The 18,075-nt window shown below is 39.2% G+C and overlaps 1 protein-coding gene across 6 annotated transcripts in view; it reads left to right on the top strand.

Moving 5' to 3' along the window:
• The window catches only part of DGKI (diacylglycerol kinase iota), a 479,960-nt gene that overhangs the window by 221,927 nt on the left and 239,958 nt on the right, over positions 1-18,075 (top strand). For all 6 annotated transcript variants that reach the window (XM_034965048.3, XM_034965050.3, XM_034965049.4 and 3 more), the window contains 2 exons: positions 9,839-9,910; positions 13,441-13,557. In XM_034965048.3, coding sequence (XP_034820939.1) covers positions 9,839-9,910; positions 13,441-13,557 — 189 coding nt within the window. The remainder of the gene's footprint in view (positions 1-9,838; positions 9,911-13,440; positions 13,558-18,075) is intronic.

Below are 18,075 nucleotides of genomic sequence, written 5' to 3'. Positions count from 1 at the left end.
CTTTCACTTGGGCTTCCTCTTACACAACAGACCAAGAAACCAGTCTTGGGGTTGTGCCAGTTTCCAAGTCTGTTCACTCCACTTACACAATTGAGGACAAAGGAAATTAATACTGATGGATTTGTGGAACCAGTAGACTCTCTGAAAACCAGCCCTGGTCTAGGACTCCTGCTTTTTTTTTTTTTTTTTTGAGAGTTTCTCTCTTGTTGCCCAGGCTGGAGTGCAATGGCTCAATCTCAGCTCACCACAACATCCGCCTCCTGGGTTCAAGCAATTCTCCTGCCTCAGTGGCCCAAGTAGCTGGGATTACAGGCATGCGTCACCACGCCCGAGTAATTTTGTATTTTTAGTAGCGACAGGGTTTCTCCATGTTGGTCAGTCTGGTCTTGAACTCCCGGCCTCAGGTGATCTGCCCACCTCGGCCTCCCAAAGTGCTGGGATTACAGGCATGAGCCACTGCGCCTGGCTGGACTCCTGCTTTTTTTTTTGTTTAACTGGGCCTCACGTTTGTTTGTTTGTTTGTTTGTTTGTTTATTTGAGACAGAGTCTTGTTTTGTCACCCAGGCTGGAGTTCAGTGGCATGATCTCGGCTCACTACAGCCTCTGCTCCCTGGGTTCAAGCAATTCTCCTGCCTCAGCCTCCTGAGTAGCTGGGACTACAGGCGTGCACCACCACGCCCAGCTAATTTTTTTGTATTTTTAGTGGAGACGGGGTTTCACCATGTTGGCCAGGATGGTCTTGATCTCCTGACCTCGTGATCTGCCCGCCTTGGCCTCCCAAAATGCTGGGATTACAGGTGTGAGCCACCATGCCCGGCCTGTATCTTTATTTTAATAGGGGACCATTAGACACCTGGTGCTGCTTCATACCCAGGGTATACATGTCAACTTGTACAGTTGTCCATTAGTCTTTAGAATATTTGGGCATTTCTCTCTCTCCTCAGCATACAACTACCCAAGTTAATGGATGTAGGTCCTTTTAGTTAAAGACCAGAAAAGTGTTACCATAGACTCTTGCTGTGTTGTTGTAAGATTCTTCTCCTGGGGACTTACCCTCTCCTTCAATCAATGAATTCTGTCTTTGAAAACTAGCTTAGGTCGAGAAACAGAGCAAAAGATTATGACTCTTTATTGCAACATCTGCCCTCATCTCTCTTGATCATCCATTCTTGATGTCTTCTGATTCTATTAATTGAGGAATGTCTCTTTTATCTGATAATCCATCTTTCTTGTAGGGATGTCATGCTATGTTAACCATTTCCATAGCTCTCTAGGTCAAGGCCCCTTGCAACTTCAATCTTACAGTAAGTGCACCCACTTTGTTTTGATGGTTTAGTGCTATTATTTTAGAATTCTATATTCCAGTTACTGTCAGAGTGCCCAATCTGTAAGGTGTTTCCTAGCATCAGGTCTAACCTATGAGGGAGAGCCACCTCTGAACTTCCCAACAATGTTGGTGCTCTTCTCACCAGCACATTTCTTATTGCTTTGGTAAATGGAGTGTCCTTTGGGCCTCTGGCAGATCATAGTAAACCGATGGGCTTTTCAGCTGTACCTAATATAGCAGCTTTAGCCTGCCTAGTTCTGAGATTTGGTTTGCATCTTCCTCTGTCACAGCAATTCAGGCATTTTTACTTTACTTAACATGGTTCATTTTTTTTTTTGTTCAAATTTTCAAGAGGCACCCTGGTGTTATCATCTTCTAGGGTCCTTGATAATGTGTTAAATCCTCTATTATAGATGAGTGCTCCCACAATGGGAAATTCTCCTTTATCCAACTCTAAGTTCTGCCCTTTTTCATCCTTCACCCTCAGGATCCAGTCCCCCACACTCTCCCATTCCTGCTAGTATATATTGATTAGGTCCTGCAGCTAGTTCTTTTGAGATGTAGTTTTTTTCACTCTTAGCAGCCTCTTCACCTTCCCTGATCAGGCACATTGCTCTGCAAAGATTATTAGATCATTTGAGATACTACTGGGAAGAGTAGATGTAGTAAAACCCCAAAGTGAAGTCAAAACTATTTCTAGAGAGCAGACTCTTTTCTCGCTCTAAGGCATATATTACATGCTAATGTCACCTTGACATAAATTCATGAAGCAAGGAGGGGCACAATCTGAGTAATTCTGGGAAATTTTAAAGTCTCCTTCTCAGTTGTCTGGGAACTAGTATAGCAAAATAGTCTATGTTTACACAAAAAGGAAGTGTAGATAATTCTACCGGCAGAAGAGCATTTTCTGCAATCAACGAGCTAAGGCTAAAGAGTAAAGACAATTATTTCCTGTAATGTCACACCATCGGCAAGATTATATGTTAGGTGGCTTAACTGATTTGTCATTGGTAACTCTGTTAACATCAATCCTATCTTTCAAAAATATTTAAACTATTTTAACTAGTCTTTTTTTCAAAAAAAAAAAACCCTGCTTTGTGAATATTATTAGCATTAAAATGATAATTTTTATTGGTAAGTTTATTATGAGTTAATCAGAGGCAGAAATTAATTTTCATGGATCAGCATTGTCATAATGATAGCTAGTTGCCTTACTAAGATAATACTTTCATAAAAGAAACCTTCCTGGTGTTCTAGGACAAAGATATAAACCCAACAGGTAAAGGTTCATATATGATTTTGACCTTATTGAATATAGCACTAACTATCTGAAAAAAATATTTTTGTCCTAATATCAGGATAGTCATAGCAATATGAAATATAAATATTATAGCTAAAAATAGTTAATGTAAATTAAAATGTACATCATTTGCCATTGTTATAGGTGTCTATCTCAATTCCAAGGTCTTGGGTTAAGTTGTCTATTTCCACGAAGGCATCTGCTTCTGAAATGAAGATATCGTGGAAGCTATGCCTTAGTTGTTTCATACAGCATGACACATTTGTGGTAAGAGTTGTTAAGTTGTACTGAGAATCTTGTGCCTTAAATTTTTGGTGTTTTTCCCCAGAAGACTGAATGATCTATAGCTTGCAGCAGGAGCCTTCAGATAAATGAATGGAAAAAGCAAAACCTTTCTCAGGATGATGGGGGTGATTGGCTTTGATTAATAATATATTGTGATTACTAACAATATTAGAATGGAAGAATTTAGAAAACAGAGGGGTAAAAAAATGTCAATCTATGGACATAAATCCTTGATTCCTCTGGAATGGGAAAATATTATAGGCAGTAAGGGCACTGAAAAACTTTCAGAGTCTTTTATTAATGCCATAAAAGATATTGTAATTAAATCCAAGAGACATGCATTTAGATTTTTCAAAGATGATTCTAATAAAGTAACTATCTAGATTCACCTAATTTGCAGCACTGTCAGAAATTATAAAGACGTTGTTTACTATAATCCCATATAGATGAATATATATGTTTACATTTTGAAGATCTTAAATATTTATAACAATTTTAAGACTAGTAAAATTTGTATAGAAAATTTAGGAAATTTAGATAACTTAGGTTTTCTATGGGTAAATAAACCCTAGTTTTGCAAAGTCTAGAATATTATGCTACCATTTTTACACTGTGAGAAAACTATGGAAAAGGCATATTATCAAACCAGCCTAATTTTCAAGGTTTCACATTAGTCACATTACCAGGCAAGGGTACACATATCAGCAGAAAACTAGGCTGAATAATTTGTTGAAGGAAAAAGCCAATAATTTGTGTATGTATTAGGGAGTTGGTTTATGGTGGGTTTTGCTGGTTAAAAACTGAAGGCTACACTCTGGATAAGACAGATATAGTCCGTAAGTCAGTAGATAGTTGGTTAAAACAAATGCCACTTTTTATCACCGAAAAAAGTTTTCAGTTAGGTTGGTGTGAGTCTGTACCTGGGTCGCGTGAAGGTCTCAGTTGCTTATCTGCTTCCACTGGTGGAATGCCCAAACATCACAGTTGTTTGTCAACTTCGGAGGGTTGGAAGCAATTACGTTGAAACACCACAACCAGTCTGAGGTCTTCTAGCAAAGTGAAAATGGAAAAATTGTCTTGACACTAGTGTGTACCAAATCACTATGTTATTGCTATCCCATAGAATACCTTTATATGTGGTCCAACAGTTTCATTTTAAAATTTTCATCTTATTTTGCTAGAAACTTAACTTTGCCATTAATTAAATGTATGATAAACATTTTAGAGATGAAATATAAAATACATAAAAGTACTTTTTTTTTCAAAAATCATAGGAAGTATTTGTGTAGAAATGTTTGGAGTTCTGTGTTTTAAGATAAATATTAACGAAAGCAAATTGAGTCAGTCTTATTTTATAATTCCATGGGTTTGTCCTTTGTAATACTTTATGAGCCTTGGACACGCTAGTGGATATGGAGAGGTTTATTTTGTTGTTTAAAGTTTTGGAGGCAGGAGGAATATCAACTCTTGTGTTGGATCAAATCAGATCAAATAGGGAATCAGCCTATGGTCAGAATATTCTCTCACCCCAAACAAAGTTAAATACAGAAATAATGAAATAAATTCAGCTTATTTTAAGTCAAGCCCTTTTTTTTCTGGTTTCAGCCAAGGCTGTAAAACTGAATGCCCTTTGGTACCTGCCCTAGACGGCAGAAGAAGTCAGAAGGCAACAAAACTTTAGTACTCAGAATAAATCTGGTTTAAACTTTATTCCAAAGGCTCAATTTGATGAAAAATCCCAAAGAACAAAAAAAGACCTTATTCCTCAATGTTCTTGGTATTTTTAATCCTGAAGGCGGTTGGATCCAAAGCATCTGGCCTCCCATCCCTATTTTCCTCTTTGACAGTACTGAACTAAACAGCTCTTAAAAATCATAGAGTCAGTTGAACTTCAGTCAGGGCATCTGTCAGTACCATATTAGCATATTTGGGCCAACATTTAAAAATGAGTAATTTGGAATCTGGTTCATTTTGGCATGCTGAGAGCCTGGCCAGAGTCTTCCTATAGCAGGTGGTTTAATGGGAACTTGGTCCATGAAGGCTCTGATGTGCTCTATTTATGTCTCTGTGTTAGATGAGCAGCCCGAAGCTATGGTTGCTGTGAGTCTGCCAGACAAGAATATAAAACAAAGCACAGAGTTGATTACCACCAGGCTCATTGCCAAGGGCCCTGCCACAATACTGCATAAGTGTAGTGCCCAGTGCCCCAATTGTGATTGGCCTTATTGTTTGTTTCTAGTATCGGTCTGGCTGTTAGTACCACAGTGTATTGTATCTATTCTCTCCCAGAAACCAGAGGGCTAATATTTAGTAGCGAGGTGGGGCTAGATACACTCACCCTATATCATTGAGTAGAGCATCACTTAGTCACATATCAGACACCAGAAAGCTTTCTCGGCGAGATGGTGGAAGAGATTCTTGTTCATAGATCTTGGCCATAAAAGCACTCCTTAGCTTTATATAAACACACATTAAATACATAAGTAGGTAAAGTGTTATAAAGAGTTTTAAATGCATGGCCTCATTTGATGCTTATAACCACTTAGTGTTATAGGAGAGGTTTGTATTATTATTCCCATTTTCTCATGAAAGAGGAAGTTAGAAGAGTTAAGTGATTTGCCTAAGATCACTCAGCCAACAAGAAGATCCAAGAATGATTCTGAGCTTTGCCGTCTCTCCTCAGCTTTTGTTTCATGCACAGCCATCTGATATCTAAGTGGAGAGAATGGTGGCCTGGTGATTGCATTTAAGACTTAATAATGATACATTTAAAACTGTAACATTTAGCAGACCTCTAGTTGTGGCTACTACTGCTGTCTTGCCACAAATTCTACTGTATTGATTTTTATCCGTGCTGCATTTTAATATTGTGGACTTAAAAATGAACATCGGAATCCTACCATCTTTGCAGTGGCTGTAGGGGTTAGTTTTTTTGCCTGGAAGGATGCTGTGAGGAAACATTTTCAGGTGGTTTGGGTAAGGCTTATAATGTCTGGATAGCATGAAGTTTGTAATTAGATCATGACAGAATAGCAGCAACTTTTTGTTCAATTAATCAGAAAATATCATGGCATGCCTGTGATGTTCAAAGAACTATGCCAGGTTGCTAAGAACTAGACAAGGACTGACTGCCTTCAAAGAACTTACAGTTCCATTGGAGAGATAATACATGTGCACACAAAATAACCAGCCACATAGGGCAGCTATTTATAATGGCAAGGGTAGGTACGAGGCAAGGCAAGCCTGTACAAGGAGAGGTCACAGTGAGTTGAGGTTATTTTGGAAGACTCTTGTAGATTTTTTAGTGGAAGCAAAATTTAGATACTGTATATGAAATGGGGGTAGGTTTCTAGATGGTATGTTGGGAGTGAAGAAACAGCCAAAAATAAATAAATAAATAGAACTATAAAAGAATAAAACATATTGTGGATATGAGTAGACCTGTCTCACTACGGACAGGAATTTATAATGCAAAGGAGTGGAAGATAGATGTCAGAAAATTGGTGGGAAGATTATGGATGGCCCTGAATACCTGCATGAAGAGCTTGTTCCGTTAATCTGTAAGGAAAGAAGTGTCGTGTCATTCAAGTATTTTGAATGGGAGGCAGAAACTTAGAAAGCATCATTTCACCGGGTGGCAGTGCCCAGGATAGAGTGAGGAATAAAGGGAGAAACAGACTATCAGTGGAGGGACAAGTTAGAAAATGGAGCAAAAATCCGGATGGGAGGTGACCCTCAGCAGGGCGTGATACCGGACTGGACAGAGGCACTCGGGTCTCACCCCAGCTTCTGCTGCTCTTTTCTTTCCCACACAGTAGCCACAAAGTGTCGCTGTAGCCTTTTTTTGCTCCCTGAAAAATGGCTTGGGGGATGATGAGGAGCTTTTCAAATGGCTGCAATGTGAAGTCATTTCTGCAGTTTTGGTGCCATCTTATTTCATATTGAACAGTTTAGCATCATCTTTGAAAAGACCTGCATACCTAACCCTTTGGCCCACTAGACTCTGTGTCCTCTTGTAAGCTGTTCTGTTTAGGCAATTGCAACTCTCAGGTGTTGGGGACTGTGGGGGCTGTTGCTGGCCCTGTAGTAGTAAACACATGGACATCAAAATTCAGCACTTAAGTCCGTGTGTGTGTGTGTGTGTGTGTGTGTGTGTGTGTCAGAAGCACTTTTTTTTTCCTTGGGAAAAGATACTGTCATTGACAGAAGAAGAAATAGCAGGAGTCCTTATCTGGGAGGAGAGGAACATATCAGGGGTCCTCAAGACCACCCCAGGTTCAGTGATTCACTAGGAGGACACACAGGACTCAGTGTGTAGTGCTAATATCTATAGTTTATTACAACACAAGGATGCAAAGTAAAATCAACAAAGGGAAGGGCTCATGGCACAAAGTCTGGAGGAGGCCAGGCACAAGCTTCCAAGAGTCCTCTCCCAGGAGAGTCACACAGGATGTGCCTAATTCCTCCAGCAAAGTACTGTGAAACACATATGGAAGGAATACTGGACTCAGTGTCCAGGGTTTTTATTGAGGCCTTTTCACATAAGCACTTTTCACATAATCACATAAGAGTTGCAACTGCCTAAACAGAACAGCTTACAAGAGGACACAGAGTCTAGTGGGCCGAAGGGTTAGGTATGCAGGTCTCTGCATTGCACGTAATAAAATTCCAGACTTCCAGAAGGACAAAACCTACATTGGTGCAAAAAGTTTCTTTTCTTTCTTTCTTTTTTTTATTTTAATATAGAGACAAGGTCTTACTGTGTTGCCTAGGCTGGTCACAAACTCCAGGGCTCAAGCAATCTGCCTACCTCAGCATCCCAAAGTCCTGGAATTACAGGCATGAGCCACCATGCCCAGTCTGTGCAAAGACAGTTTAAGCCCAATGAGACTCTCTTAACTGTGCTGTCAATTGGAGAAACCCTCCTGCAATCCGAGTTCCCAGATGCCAACCAAGGGCCAACCTTGCAAGCAGCCTTTCTTTATTTTTTTTTTAAATTTTTTATTTTATTATTATTTTTTGAGATGGAGTCTTGCTCTATCCCCCAGGCTAGGGGGCAGTAGCACGATTTTGGCTCACTGCCACTTCTGACTCTTGGATTCAAGAAATTCTCCTGACTCAGCCTCCCGAGTAGCTGGGATTACAGGCGCCTGCCACCAAGCCCAGCTGACTTTTCTATTTTTAGTACAGACGGGGTTTCCCCATGTTGGTCAGGCTGCTCTTGAACTCCTGACCTCAGGCAATCTGCCCGCCTCCGCCTCCCAAAGTGCTGGGATTACAGGCGTGAGCCACCACACCCAGCTGCAAGCAGCCTTTTTAAGGAGTCTGATTTGCTATGTTAACTCTTTTCTGCACAGGGAGTGAAAATACCTCTTAGGCTTTTGAGAAGGAGGTATTGATGGATACATTTTTCAAAACCCAGTAGAGTCTGACGTTAAGGTCATGTCTCTGGAAGTGGTAGTTCAGGTTGGAGCAAAAGTAGTGAAACCAGCCCTGGTTGTCTGTCCACATACAGAAGACTGGAGAGGTAGAAGAGAACTGGGACGGTGTGTTAGGAAATCAAGAGAGGAGAGAAGGCCGGGCGAGATGGCTCATGCCTATAATCCTAGCACTTTGGGAAGCCGAGGCGAGCAGATCATGAGGTCAGGAGATTGAGACCATCCTGGCTAACACGGTGAAACCCTGTCTCTACTAAAAAAATACAAAAAATTAGCCAGGCGTGGTGGCGGGCGCCTGTAGTCCCAGCTACTCGGGAGGCTCAGGCAGGAGAATGGTGTGAACCCGGGAGGCGGAGCTTGCAGTGAGACGAGATTGGGTCACCGCACTCCAGCCTGGGCGACAGACCAAGACCCCGTCTCAAAAAAAAAAACAAAAACAAAAACGAGAGAGGTTCAAAAGGAGGAAATGCTCGGTAGTATATAAAGTACTGCAGATGGGCAGGGATTATGGGCGCTGAAAAATGCCATTGGGACATAATTTAATAATGTGGTAATTGATTTTCAACTTAAAATTATCTGTACACAGTAAGCCAGACTTACTTAGCCAGTGCCTTGAATAGCTTTCCTGCCTATCACATCTTTCTGTTTTCTTTTGATCACCTTACAAAAGCTCTGTTTTAACATTTTTTATTGTGGCTTTGAATTTTTTGTTGGGGTTTAGATTTCACAGGCAGAGGGAAATGGATGAGCTTTGGGAAGGCTAAAAAAATTCTTTGTGCAATACTACATACTTCTCTCTGGCCATTATTTAGGGACAGCAGCAGCCGAAAATCACCTCTTCTGTTCTGGATGGAAAAGTAATTCAGTTTGTTCCTTTAAGAGGATTAGGTTTACCATTTCATTGATTTCATCGTTGCTTCCTGGTAAAGAATAAAAATTAAAAGCTGCTTGTTTTGAGTGGAGACATCTCAAGGGGCTTATGAAAGTGTCTGAATTTACTACTACACCGTTGGACTTCTCCCAGACCCGGAGTTCCAGTTATTGTCTCTCTGATATTTCATTTCTTTTTTTTTTCTGGGTTCTCGGATGCTAAAGTTGTATAGAGCCTCTGAGATGAATGATTATTGTTAGACAAGACCATGTGAACCAATAATGGCTTTTCCTTTGGTTATAATAAAAATATATCAGAACAACATTTATTTTTTCAAAAAGCTCTTTTTGTGTGGCTGACTTTGAGTAGTAGGTGGTCTAGGAAATACCAGCACCTCCTCTCTCTCTCACTTGAAATGCTTCAGGATTAGAAAATCATTGCAGGCAGAAAGTGGAGAGTGTGGTGCTCAATGTGGCCTTTGCAATTCTACTTACCTCCAGTGGTGGGTGACAGTCCTGGCCTTCTGGCCTTATTCACGTCATTGCACTTCAGGAGGGCAAATGTGCGCTGTAACTGAGGTGGTTTTAAATTATCTGTCTCTTGTCCTAATATCCCAGGGCTTCCAGCAAAAGTTCTCCTTCCACAGTAAAGAGATTGTGGCTATCAGCTGTTCCTGGTGCAAGCAGGCGGTAAGTTTGGGATGAAATAAAGCAATGTGGGCTCACGTTTTGTCGAAATACACTTGTGTCATTATTTGAGTTTCTCTCTGGAAGTAGAAGGCATTCCTAATTTAATGTATTGCTTTTCTCATATAGGATCCTTGGAGGAAGAAAGACAGACTGAAACTATAGAACAATAGCATAGATGAGCTGGGATACACTAGAGAGATAAATTAACTTCTATATTTTATGTACATTAAAGCTTGGGGTCAAAGACTAGAAAATCCTCCCCTAATTCTAACACTGGGTCTAGAGTTGAGGACTTCTCACACCTAGACCACATTTTCCCTCCAGTACCTCTGTATTGTTGAGAACTCCTCTGGTATGAAGGTACAACATTAGAAGCAAAGCAACGTATGACCTAAGAGGTCCCTCCAACACAGGTGGACAGGAATCCTGGCTCTTCTGGTTTTAATGTTTAATGTGCATGACTTTTTATTTTGGGGCTAAGTGTGAGGATAAGAAGAGTGGTTCTTGTATGCTTTTTTAGGTTTGGATGTTGTCTGTACACTCATTGAAATGTAGCTCTTTCTTACATTTGAACATATATATACTCATTAGGATCTGATGGTAATGTCCCTATTTATTTTTCTTTAATCTACCTTTTTTCCCACTTTATTTAGAGCATAATTCCTCGGTCTGTACCAGATGCTACATTTTCTTATTTGTTTGTACATGTGTACCTGTGTACCTGTTCTTTCTTTTACCACATAACATATAGTCTAACCCAGGTGTTGGCAGACTACAGCTCATAGGCCAAGTCTGGCTGCCATCTATTTTTGTAAATAAAATTTCATTGGAATGCAGCCATGCCCAGTTATTTATATATTGTCTGTGGCTGTTTTTTTCATTTATGTATTGTCTATAGACACTTTCATGCTACAATGGCAAGGATGAGTAATTGCAACAGAGGTGGATTATCCCATAAGCCTAAAATATTTATTCCCTGTGCCTTTATAGAAAAAGTTTGCTGATGCCTGCTGTAATTTCTCAATCTCCCTATTCTTTTGAATAAGTTGGAATATATAACCCCTTCGTTGCACAGGGGACCTGCAAAGAAAAGGCTGTGGTGTCTTGGTGAGGTTAAAGGTTTGCAGAAAACTCCTGCCACTACACACATCACGCTAAACTAGCCACACAGGCCATGGGGCTGGAACAGATGCATTTAGTTGAAACATATGAAATGGACATTTTGTGGGTCAAAACCATTTATATTTTGGCAGTTCCATATAGTTCAACTTAATAATATCTCTAGCTCCTACATGTCAGAAGAACCTGCTGTCACTAGATAGAGACTCGGTGGTCTGGAAAGCTCAGTGTCGCTGCATCACAATCCTGTGACATTTTTTATTCCTGGCATTTTCACTTACTTTCAGTTAGTTGTTACACAAATAATCATTTCACATCTGTTCAAGAATGTGTGCACAAATATAAGGCCATCCTAGTTATTGAATGAAACTCTGTACCAGCAAGGCAATATCTCCATTTGTGGTCCTGGGGTCCCCAGTGCTGCTATCTTTGCTCCTGGTTCTTCTAATCTGGTGAGACCCCACTGGTGGGGCAGCCTTCTGGGCAGCAGTGTGCTCAGATCGGCTGCATCTGCTCCTGCCCTGTGCAGCTACCAGGCTGTGGTGAGATGGTCTATCCAGATTCAATTAATTTGGAAACTCAATCCCACTTTACAATGAACATGTGTGCTCTCTTTCTATTAATCTGTAGTCCAACTGAATCACTACAAAGGACAACTTTCACCTGACCATTGTGGTAGAGCTTTGGTCAGTTCCACTTATCTTTGAATTTCCCAGTTTCCCACCTTGTAGAAGGTGATTTTTGTAAGGACGATAGGTACAAAAGATTCGAACACAAATTACAGCGGTTGATATGTTTTCACAGTCCAGGTGAACCCCTTCTAGGATATTTGATGTCAGACAGGCAAATAAATATGTGACCCTTTATGGTACAGGAGAAAGAATATGGGGTTTGGGACCTGGATTTCCAGGGTTGGGGTTTTGATTCCATCATTTAAAAACTGTGCAATCTTGGATGTACCTCTGAGTCTCTAGAGTGGAGATTACTTAGGTATTCATTGAGAGACTTGACATAGGCAGTCTCTGCGATCCCTAATGTTTTAGAAATGCAGTGGTCATACATTTGAGGGTTTATTTGAATTGCCAAGAAAAAAAAGCAATTTTTAAAGAAGGTATTCAAATGTTAATAATATTTATCTGGTATATTTGTTTGCAGATCACCAATAACTGGTGGCAGGCAGATTTATTAATTATTTTACCAGTATTTTATATATAATTGCTTGATTAATAATTAGCCACTGGATCACAGCAGATCTTGAAGACATGTAGAAATGAAAACAAAAACCTCTCTAATGTTATGTAATGTAATTAGGGTGGACATATTTGCCAGTTTTTTTGGAGACGGTCCTAATTTGTGTTTGTGTTTTCAACATAATTATTATCAGTGATACTTTTTACTTTTAACATTGTTCCAGTTAAAATGATAAATTATATAGTTACGTGAAGTATAATCTAAGAAGAAACTGAGGTTGAATTTTTAAAATCACTGTGATTAAAATTTAAGGCCTATAATTATTGCATAATGTTGATTTTAGTTTTCTTTTTCCTAAAAATAAATGTTATTACACATCACTATCACTTTATAGTCACACAAAAGATGGTTGAAAACTTGACTGGCCTAAGGTCACCAGTCTGAGTGTCACTGTTGGGGTATACAGTTAAGACCCTAATACTGTGGTATTGTTATGATCGTTAGCCTACGTTTACTTCCTTTCAAAAGCAAAAATCACTTTAGACTTGCCAAGAGTAATAGGGTCATTGAATTTTTTTTTAGCAGTCCCAGACAAACCCAACAGAAGCAATCTCTTTGTACTTTGTTACTTCTGGGATTTTCGACTCTGTAGAAGAGACATCATGCTTCTTTTCTGCCTTCTCTAAACCGGAAAGACAACCTGGGAGGATTTATATCTATGATAGGAAAAGGAAAGGCAGGTAGTAGGCATTGCCTTTCTGCCTGTTCATTTCCTTCTTAACGTTATCTTAGATCAAACAAGTCCATGGCCAGCACAGGTCAAGGGGAGTGTATGTGAACATTTTGTGCAAAATCAGGATTAATAGAACCCTCCAAGACTCTAAAACTTTTAAGTAAATATTCCATGCAGCGATTAGAAAGTTTTAGCAGGCTTCATCCTGCTAGACTGATTTCTTGTTATCAATGTTATAAGTTTGTAAACCGGAATAAATTTGAAGTCTGGTCTCTAAGCTCCTGGGGCTGGCTGGGTGGTGATGAGAAAAGCATGTCCTCAGTCCTCAGTGTGTGCCCATGTGTGCATGTGTGCATGCATATGTATTTTTGTGCATGTAATGAGTGTGTGTGTGTGTGTGTGTGTGTGCACATGTACATATTTATCCCTTCTTGCTGCAGCATTACTCTTTGACCAGAATTGTTTACTGGCTTATTTTTCTCTTCAGTTTCACAATAAGGTGACCTGCTTCATGCTGCATCACATTGAAGAACCCTGCTCCCTGGGGGCTCATGCTGCTGTTATTGTCCCGCCCACTTGGATCATTAAGGTGAAGAAACCTCAGGTAACTGCCAGGACTCTGGTGCTGCTGGGCCAGTGCAGAGAAAAATGAACTGCTGCTTCGTGCTTTTCTCCCCAGACTAGTCTTTGGGTTCCTATGACCTCAGTTCACTCATCCCCAAGGCCCTGTGCTTAGCTTCCGCAGTTCATCCCATTGGCCCATCTCTTTCCCACTTTGGGCTCTCTCATGGAACCAGCCTCCCCATCCTAATGAATTCAAAGTTCTGGAGCAGGAATGTTGCCTCCTCATTCATGTGCTAATGATATTCTCTTTGATAGGTGCTCTTTCAAGTTTCATTGAGTACTAGTGGTGGGTATAGCTGATGCTTATACAACTCTGTTCTCTTCCAGCCTGGGCATTCCCAGAGGGTCAGTGTGAGGGCAAACTGTGCAGGCTTCATGGTTTGGTTAAGATTCCTGCCACTTCCAACCTGGAAGGCAGACCATGAATCATGACCTTCCTGAATACACAGGCCTGCTTAGAGAGTGACATTTGTTTTTTTCTTAAGGCAAAGTAGAATTTATTCTCTTAATATCTAATCTCATTCTGTGTTCTCCCCAGTGCACTTCCTGTCCTTGTGAGTATCCACCTCAGTATTCAGGGAAACCTTAGTGGTTTCTTGACAAGGTCGTAATCTTTGAAATAAAATGTTTCTGCCTTTGTACTATACATCCTTGACAGTTAGCTTCAAGTTATGGGATGGCAGATTTTTAATGCTATGGGAAGAGAGACTATACCTCCCTTAGGGTGCAGGTACTGTGGGAAGACTTATCAAATGCAATACCTTTAAATGATATGGTGGTCCTACTTCCTGTGGTCTCCAGACTCATCATGTGATTCATTCTCATTGACTCAGGTTTATTTAAAAACTGGTGGATCAGGGATACTGTTTTGCTTTCTGTGTTTTATATAAAGTTTAGACTCTGTTGATGAGTAATGTTTACGAATAAAATTATAGTCTATGGAAGCCCTTGGGATATTTTTTTCCAGAGGCAAGTATAGTGTCTACATATTAAAAAATGAGGAGCCTAGTGCTTCATTTTATATTTTAGAACCAAATGCCAAGATATGTTAAATGAGTTACCCAAGGTGATAAAACAAATTATATATAGTATTACTATTTGAAATTCAAGTGTACTGAATTCCAGTTTTTATTTTTAAATCTCTTTAACATTTCTACTTAAAAATTTTTTTTTTCTAAAATTTGGTAATCTCTCCAAGGCTTTACATTAAACATTCATTCAGTTAAATCCACATCTTTCCATTGAAAACCTCAATTGTATCAGGAAGGCTAGTAGGCATTGCGATAAAATACGTGATCCTTACTCTTAAGAGTCTTGTTATGAAGTGGGGGGGGGGGCTTCATGAAGAAGATGGGATTTGTTCTGCTTTGTAAAAATGGGTGAGATTTAGGTCTGTGGAGTAGAGAGAGAGTAGCAGGCAGGAGAATGGCACACAGGCATGAGTACTGTGTCCAAAATTATATCCGTGGAACTGTGAGTCTAGTTTGACCGAAGTGCAGGGTTTATGCAGAGGGTGTGTGGGAGATGAACATACAATTGCTCAGGCCTGACTGTGGAGGAATTTTTTTTTTTTTTTTTATAACCGTGAACTTTATCCTGAAGTAGCAGCAGAGTTCCTTTTAAGCAAAGGAATGATAGAGTAAAAAAAAAAACAAAAACAAACAAACAAACAAATATATATATAGTATTTTAGAAAGAAACAAGTAGCAAGAGTGTGTAAAATAGCCTAGTGGTATGGGAATTTGGAAGTCCGCAGACACACTAGTTAGGAAAATCAGGAGATAATACCAGTTTGTAGGGAAATTGCAAAGTTTACTCTTCTAAACCTTAAGAAACCCTTTTTGTTATGGAAATTTTCAAGCAAATGAAGAAAAAGATTATAATGAATCCTCTAGCCATCAACTTTTCTGCCATTCTTTTTCATGTGTCTCCTGCTACTTCATATTTTCATTTTATGAATTACCTTTTTCTTTTGAGATTCACATGCAGCTGTGAGAAGCAATACAGAGGAATCACTTGCACCCTTCCAAAATTTCCTCTCATGGTAACATCTTGCAGTATTACAGTACAAAATCACAACCAGGATATTGACCTTGATTCAGTCAAGATACAGAACATTCCATCCCCAGGAGCATCCCTGGTGGTCCCTTGTCAGGAGTCATATCCATTTCCTCCTGGCCTCACCCCATCTACCCCATCTTCCTGGAAGTGGAATCCCCCTACTTTTTCTTTAACTAGAGTATTTTAAAACAAACATTAGACAGCATACCACTTAGTCTGTAAACACTTCATTATGCTTCTGTAAAAGATAGCATTAAAAAAATCCAAATGCCATTATCTCAGTCATGTTAATAATCCCTTAAAATTTTTTCCTGTTGTCTAAAATATATCTTTTTTTACTGTTTTTCAAGTCAGGATCCAAAGTTCACAACTGCCTTTTGTTGACGTAGTTCTTAAGCTTCCCTTAGTATAGAACAATACCCCCTGTTATTTGTCAGGCCACTTACCCGTTGATGAAATTGGGTCACTTTACCCATAGGATTTCCCATATTTTGATTTTGGCTGATTCTTACCATGTTTCCAAATTATTTCTCTTATTGCCCATATTTCTTGTAAACTAATATTTAGACACAGAGACTCAATTATATTTAGGTTTAATTTTTTTTTTTTTTTTTTTTTTTTGGTAAAAGGGATACACTGGCAGTACATTGCCATCACAGGAAGAGGATATCAGCCATTTCACTCTCAGTGATGCTAAGATCAATCAGTGGGTTCAGGAACTGTCATCCTAATCTGTCTATCATAAAGTTCACCATCAGCTTGTCATCTATTGTTACCTATCAAAGAGTTTTGCCAAAGTCTATTATTGCATTAGGGGTTGCCAAGGAGTCGTTTTCCAATTTTCACTCTTTTTAGCTATGATTTTTAGAAAAGAGACCTTTCCTTCATCCCAACAAATACATGACAAACGTTTGAGTATTTGCCTTTATTTGTAAGTTTTCAGAATAATAAGCTGATGCCTTAGCAACCCTTATAGGATGTAGTAGTGGTTGTTTTTTTGGAGAGTATCATTACGAAATTACTTAATTATGTTTTTATGTATTATGTGTTTTTCAATACGTTGTCATCATTCTTCTTCTTATGTTTATATTGTTTCATCTCCAACCATTGGAACCTCTTCCACATGGTGTCTGTCTCCATTTGTTATGAGCCATGAGGTTTTGAGAGCTTCCTTGGTTTTAGGAACAATACCATGTCCCAGGATCATTTAATGCATTTCCTGTCCATACCTGGAATCAGAGTCTTGGTTCTTTCTCTAGAGTCTTGGTTACTTTTAATGGGATATGGGATTTATAGCTCACAGTCTGGATGCACAGTCCAAATTCATTATTCAACATGTGCCTTTTTATTACCGTCTATGATTCAGGACAATGTAGTAATAATAATAGTAAGAAGAGCTAACATTTATATGTGTTAGGAAAGTTTTCAGTATTTTACATTCAGTATCTTATTTTATCGTCATAGTATCCTATGAGCAGGTATCCTGTTATTCTTACTCTATATCTGAGGATTGTGAGGCACAGAGAAGTCAAATAAATTACCCAGGGTCATATAGTTATTAAATAGTTTGAGATGGGACTTGGACCCAGGAATTTTGATTCCAAAAAACAAGCTCTTATTGGTATGCCACACTGCCTCACTATCTTTCTGTAGCCAGCCTTGCTGAATCAGATGTTTTAAAAATTTTAGTAGTCTTTTCTTTAGTGGGCTTCAAAGCCATCAAGTAAGTTAACCAATGAACCATAGTCTATTTAAAAGCTGAGGTATGGTGAGCTTGTGGGGACAATGCAGCAGTGGTTAAGAGCTTTCTGACTTTTGAGCCAATACCACCTGGGCCCATAATAACCTTGCTGTAGCCACGTAACTAATTTGTGTAATACCGAACAATTAAACTCTTCTATTGAAACTCTTCCACACCAATGTTAAATTCTATAGACATAAAAAAACCACGAGGAAGAAAACAAGGAGAAAAGTCATTGTGTCTGTGATCTGTTCATAGATGACAGTAAAAACTATAGTTTGTAGTGTGTGGATCATGGGTGGCAAGTTTTAGCCATGATTTGGAGGTCAATATATTAGAGAATTCATTTAAGACATTGGGAAGTGACTAACGGAAAATTTGGAACATAGGTGGAGAATAGCAGAGTAAAATGTTTTTCCAAATTTGAGGATACACACACACACACACACACACACACACACACACATACATATACACATATATGTATATGTATCTATATTCTATCATACTGCTTCAAAATAAATAATAGAGAAGATGTTCTTAATTGAATTCAGTTCATGTTAATTTAACTACATTCAGAGATGCTGTTGTATACAGTAGGAGGTCCAAAGATGAATCCACCGTGATCCATTTCCACAAAGAGTGTACTCAACAGTGGGGAATATAGCTAGAACTATCTAAGTCACTGGGCAGAGT

The sequence above is a fragment of the Pan paniscus genome, chromosome 6, assembly GCF_029289425.2.
Source record: "Pan paniscus chromosome 6, NHGRI_mPanPan1-v2.0_pri, whole genome shotgun sequence".
Taxonomy (NCBI): domain Eukaryota; kingdom Metazoa; phylum Chordata; class Mammalia; order Primates; family Hominidae; genus Pan; species Pan paniscus.
This window is presented reverse-complemented; position numbering and strand designations above follow the sequence as displayed.